The sequence below is a fragment of the Chiloscyllium plagiosum genome, chromosome 7 (genome assembly GCF_004010195.1).
Source record: "Chiloscyllium plagiosum isolate BGI_BamShark_2017 chromosome 7, ASM401019v2, whole genome shotgun sequence".
NCBI classification, from domain to species: Eukaryota; Metazoa; Chordata; class Chondrichthyes; order Orectolobiformes; family Hemiscylliidae; genus Chiloscyllium; species Chiloscyllium plagiosum.
Window position 1 is genome coordinate 71,144,530 of NC_057716.1, and position 6,642 is coordinate 71,151,171.

Genomic DNA, 6,642 nt, shown 5'->3' on the forward strand with positions numbered 1-6,642 from the left:
GCCAAATGCTGGCAAATGGGACTAGGTCAGATTGGGATGTCTGGTCAGTGCAGGCAGGTTTGACCAAAGGGTCTATGACTCTATAATAACAGCTAACAAAGCATTCTCATTGACACAGGCTCTCAGAGATTCTAACACTGGTCTGAAATTCCATAGTACCTTCTAGAAAACACAGCACATCCTACAAACTGACAACAGCACCACCTGTCGATAGTATCCACTCATTGACTAGAACCTTCACGAAGCACAACCTGAATCTGATCCATGTGGTGAAGTCTATGTTGCAACCTTCCACAGAAAAGGAATGAGCCAGTGAAGATGTGGCTGTTTTCTCTCCAACTGGAACATGAGGGACAGTGTGAGACTATGGCCATCTCAGTCAGACCATTGTTCATATACTGAACTTTTGCCATGAGATATCTATTCCTAGTGACATCGCAGCCATTCACACCGAAACCATTGATTAAATTGTGAACATTAACATTGAATTATATTTGCTTTTTCAGTCATATAAACAAAAGAATTGAAGAACTAGCAATAGATTACAGTCCCATGAAAACATTATATATCATTTTTGTTTGCATACCCGGCTTATATCCTCCTGCTCATGCAAAGCCTCTTTGTAAATCATCTATCATTTCACATACGTGCAGTGCAGATACCAACAACTTAAAAGGAATATTTTTAAGGTAATTTAATTTTTAATGAAATCTTCAAAATCAGGGCCATAAATTTAAGCTATTCAAAGATAAATCTTGTGGAGAATTCAGAGAATGTGTTTTTTACCAACGGAGTAGTTAGAATGTAACTACCACCAGTAACTACCACTTTGAGGTGAGTGACATAAATACATATAAGAAAATGCTAGGTTAACATATGAGAGTGAAAGAATTAGAGTCTATGCTGGTTAGAAGAAGAATGATGATAGGAGACACAACCAGAACATAAACATGAGTTTTCACCAGTTGGCTATTTTGACACTGTTCTTTCGATGTAATTGTATGTAAAAGTACAATTCCACATTGCTGTTGCATTTTGTAAACTGAGGTCAATTGCTGTCAAAAATACTGTGGAAAGAAAGAAGAAACTGCCCATCATCAATCTTGTCACAAAGTTGGTTATAGAATGTATGCTTATATCTCATATCTCAATAATTGGACAAAACATCTTGTCCATCCCTTTCTCAAGTGATAAGCATCTCTTGTGACATAGACGCATTTGCCATTCTCCACATAGTTTGACAGCAAATTATTTATGAAGAAACTATAAAATGGCTGGAAGCGTATTCAGTAATATTAAATGGTACAATAGGAAAATGGTAAACTGGAGGCGCAAAGAATTAAAAAAAAGTGAAACAGGCCAATTCAGCTTAGAACTAAATTAGCTGATGCTAACAACAGTTTAACTTGCAGACCAGAGACACTAATGTATTGTACTGATCTAATTACAGTGTCTAATCAATTGTATAGATCAATGGACTAAATTATATGGATCAGATTTAACAATGCACAGTACACATTGGGATCTATAGTTTCAAAGTTTCAATAGCATTTCTAGGTCTCCTTTGCATCACCCTGAGTCACTTAAATCACCTTCTGATGTTTCATATTGAAAGCTGAGACTTTGAAACTTGATTAATGCTGTTATATTTCTATTAGCTCATCAATTATGATAAAATGTTGTAGACATACCTCCCAGTAAGAAGCCACAATGTTATCTTTGTGACATGGCAAATGGTTTTCAATAAGTAATTAACATCTTTCTAACCAAATTGTTAATTGCATCTCAGTTGCAACAAAAGCTCTTTTTAAAATTATGACTTGTTAAAATATTGATTCAAGAAGTAATTTGGTTAAAAACAGTTTCCTTTTGAAGTATGTTTCCCACAAAATATCAGGCTGAAACAAGGACTAGTCCAGAACTCTCACCACATTCATCAAACCAGAGCAGTTGATTTTTAAAATAGTTGGCCCAGTAATGTCGCTTTCTTCTTTCATAACTAATTTCATCCTGACTTAGATGAAATGCTCAGGCCAACCTGATACACTGTCAGTCATACATATATGTGTACAATTGTGTACTAACAGTAATTCTGTATTGGGATCTCACAACATCTGTAATGCAAATGTTGCAGGGATAAACAAGTGTAGCTTGTTAGTATTCAATGTCAGTCACTTTATTACTGAATGCTAGCTAGCGTGGTAGGAAATTCATTAAATTATTTTTAAGCCCTAACATTTGTATAGGTTCATTCTGGTATTTAGAAAGCAATTCATACCTCTGTATTATTTTCAATATTTCACATAAAAGAATACTGCATACTTATAAGGTGAATAAATCACTTAGTCATCATCATATTTCAAGACAAATATTTGATTAACTTCATGTAATCAAACTTTAGATTGACTACTTTTATTTTGGAATGCTAAAACATGTCTTAATAGTTGAATGCTGATGTAAGACATGCTGCCACGACTTCTGCTTATTATTGATTGACAGTAAAATGCATGCATGCAAAAATGAGGGGCTCACTGAGAGCAAAAAGTCTGACTTCATTGTACCACAAATGAACATCCTTAAATCACAAACTGGAGCTCTTTAAATCAGCAGAAAAGATATCACACTTCATCATAAAAACAGCGTGTGTTGCAGTGAATGGTTTTCCAATGAAAAAGTGTCCCAGTGGGGACAAAGAGAAAAGCATACATTGCTTAGAAGATGTTGCTATCTGATTCGCAGCAGTCTATAATGTTACACTCATAATAAATTGAAATCTGAAGTTTCTTTTAGCCAATATTATCATATAATGTTAATGCATAGCATAATGTACACATTATATATTCCAAAAAGTAATCAAGAAATTTCATAGAGGTTTATGGCTTTGGCAATGTAGTAGAACCTTTGAGTGCTGAGCCATTCACTAAAGCAGAGAATGCATCATAGACAAGCAACAGTTCAACATAATGAGGATTTTCCACATTCAATGTACAGCACAGTAGTGCAAATATAAAGGTTCATATCATTTTCATAAGTTGAATGAACTTCAAACCTCGAAACATTAAAAACCGGTACAAGTCATTAAAAATAATCAACTCCGCTCAAATCATTTTGATCAGTAAGGACTATTATCCTCAGTGCATCCACAAAGCCCTTAAGATAATTCAGTATTTTTCACAAGTGCAATAAATGAACAACAATTTACATTCTGTGACATTGCACAATCTCAGCTAAAAATAATAATACATTTTCACACCATTATAAAGCTGCTTTATATAATTCTGGAAACTTTTATGATATTTCTTGGGATCCAGCCAAATTAACAAAACAACTGCTTTCCGTCAGAAGACATACAATCAACCTTATTTAGCCTGCATTTAGCTACTGCAAATTACAGCATTATGGAATAAACTGTACTTATGTTATCAGATAATACAAAAAAATAGAGCTCCACTTACCTTAATTGCCTTTGTAGACTGACATTTCACTTGGTGGGATACAGAAGCCGTTTGATTCATCATGTAAGCATTCAGTGAAATCTTGAAGTCTGAGATATGATTGAAGCAGTGAACGTTCCTGGTCAGTAAATCTGTCCACTTCAAAGAGCAAATTGACCTAACACTCTCACACTGTTGCTCAGATCCTTTTCCCAGGCTCTAATCTACACATTACAAACCTGGCAGTAAGAGTGGGTTTATTCAGCATCCTGCACACACTCACTGCAACACAAAATGTGACAGCCTCAAATACAACCAATCGCAGCTCCTGTCTTCCCCCATCTACAGGAGCACAATTTAGAATACTGCTGTAATCAGATTTTTTCTGTTCTGTAGATGTTTAAGTGTTGAAGTTATAGCAGTGCTGTTGTATATTTTAGAAAGTTATTATGAAATGCAGAAATCCTGTTTATGTTTTTGAGCTAAATGCAAAAATCAAGTTAAAAAGCAGTCATTTAAATAATATTTTAATGCAATTTTCCAAACTCTCTATTGAGGACATTGCAATCTCCGACAGGTATTCTGATGATAGACTAAATTTAATGAATGGAAATCTCCTGAAGCATAAGGTTAATTAGCAGTAAATGGAAAGAGAGTTTCCATTTCATCCAGAATGACCAAATCACTTACAGTCAGGCTCAAATAAATTCAACAGTCTCTTTTTTATTTCTTTTTCGATGTACCAATCACTTTGTATAATATTTCGGCCTAACTTTGCCAGATGCTCTTTTTCAACACAATTAGTACAAAACAGATAGTTTTAGATGAATGTTTGCAATTGTCCATTTTAGTTAAGATGTTAACAAGAAGGATTTACCAACCATATTGATAAATCAAAGTGCGAAACTCCATGAAGATCAAGTTAAAAATTAGCAATGTGGATATCTTCTGATGGTTCTCATGACAGTACGCAAGAGAATAAGATTTTTCTTGACACATTTGTCCAACAATCTTGGTTTAGTCCAGCGTTGTGTATCAGTTATAGCAACACTGTAATGCAGAGAGATTATTAGAAGCTATTTTGACCTTCTTATGTTAATTATTTGTCTACAGATGATGTTACTGTTCCAGAATTCCCTGTAGCCATGTATTCTCAAAGATAATTTACTCTCTCACCACCAATCCATTTCATCTGGGTTTAAAAATGTAGACTACACTTTCCTCAGGACACCCTAACTTAGCATTGTTTGGTCTAATAAAAAGGACGATGAATGCTCTAAATTTAAAATAAAATGCTGATATACTCAATAGTCCAAGCAGCATTTGTAGAGGGAGAAGCAAAAAAAGGTTGGGGAATTTTATGGAGCCTCCAGCAGCAAGAAATGTGAGGTGCAGGTAATCTAAATCAGATCAATTGTTTCTTCCACAACAAAAGGAAATGCTCCTTACTCCCGTATAACCATTAATATAACCATTACATTTAGCTCTCAGGCTAAACTAGACTAAAAAAAAAACTACAGTACTGTTACCACAAGCCTAAGTGAGCTCCCCGATGCGATACCAAACAGTCAAGCTCTTGGATGAGGAGGGATGAACAGAATCATCTTCTTTATTCATCTTCTCTTCAAGTTGGTTGCAACAAAGTTAATTTGTAAAGGATCCCTTCCCTTGTGGATACCTTTCCCCCAGCTCAAATGAATTCATGTTTTAAAAAGAGCTAATTTAACCAGGCTTTCTTGAATTAACAAAAATGACTTTATTAATGACAAATGCGAGAAGAATGAATCGTATAACTCAGACAGATTAGAAATAGGGGGTGGGTTGAAAAGGTCAAAAATATTAACAAGTACAGTTCACTCTGAATTTTGCAAAACCAGTGGACAGTTGAAAGTTGTGATCATTGTGATAGGAAGTTACAGGTAAGATTGGGGTAGCATTGTCAGAACAAGAGAATTGTCAAGTTCACAATCGTTAGCTTTACAAATGGAATGAGATATCATAATTCCGAGGCCTTAACTGTGATTGAATTCCAGCATTGACAGTTGAGTGAATCCTTTATTGACCTTTTTCATTTCAAACTATTTGCAGCACTCAGAGGTAGAGATGGTCTTTACTTGCAGCACAGATGTAACTGAAGAATATTTCTTCAACTGTGACTGTCACAGCACGCTAAATTCAAACCCAAGCTGATATATAAGAGAGCATTCGGTTCCACTAAACCCATTCAGTTGAGTTGAAATTGACGTTTAAAGCCCATCCCTTGAGAGCAAAATAGGCATATCTGTAAGAAGTGGCTTTCTGCTGAAAGTGAAGAGATGATCAGTCTCTCATTTTCTCTACTTCGAGTCATCAAGATGTACAGCATGGAAACAGACCCTTCCGTCCAACTTGTCCATGCTGACCAAATATCCCAACCCAATCGAGCCCCACCTACCAACACCCAGCCCCTATCCTTCCAAACCCTTCCTATTCATATACCAATCCAGATGCCTTTTAAATGTTGCAATTGTATTAGCCTCCACCACTTCCTCTGGCAGCCCATTCCATACACGCACCACCCTCTGTGTGAAAAAGTTGCACCTTAGATCTTTTTTGTATCTTTCCCTGCTCACCCTAAATCTATCCCCTCCAGTTCTGGACTCCCCCACCCCAGGGAAAAGATCTTATCTATTTCTCCTCTCCATGCCCCTCATGATTTCATAAACCTCTATAAGGTCACCCCTCAACTCCGATGCTCCAGGGAAAACAACCCTAGCCTTTTTGACCTCTCCCCATAGCTCAAATCCTCCAACCATATAAATGACGAAAAGTTGTGGACCCAACACCAATCCTTGTAGCACTCAACTGGTCACAGGCCTCCAGTTTGAAAAACAACCCTCCACCACCGCCTTTGAGCTAGTTCTATATCCAAATGGAGAGTTCTCCCTGTATTCCATGATATCTAACCTTGCTAACCAGTCTCCCATGGGGAACCTTGTTGAATGCCTTACTGAAGTCCATACAGATCAGATCCACCACTCTGCCCTCATCCATCCTCTTTGTTATTTCTTCAAAAAACTCAATCAAGTTTGTGAAACACGATTTCCCATGCCCAAAGCCATGTTGACTATTCCTAATCAGTTCCTGCCTTTCCAAGTACATGTAAATCATATCCCTCAGGATTCCCTCCACCAATTTGCCCACCACTGACGTCAGGGTCACCGGTCTA

At 36.6% G+C, this 6,642-nt stretch overlaps 1 protein-coding gene across 1 annotated transcript in view; it reads right to left on the reverse strand.

Annotated features, from left to right (window-relative positions):
- The window catches only part of LOC122551933 (inactive dipeptidyl peptidase 10-like), a 1,705,342-nt gene extending 1,701,670 nt beyond the window's left edge, over nt 1-3,672 (reverse strand). Inside the window, exon 1 of the mRNA XM_043694504.1 lies at nt 3,456-3,672. Within this exon, the coding sequence (XP_043550439.1) occupies nt 3,456-3,518 (63 nt within the window). The 5' untranslated portion in view covers nt 3,519-3,672. The remainder of the gene's footprint in view (nt 1-3,455) is intronic.
- Nucleotides 3,673-6,642: the final 2,970 nt, after the last annotated feature.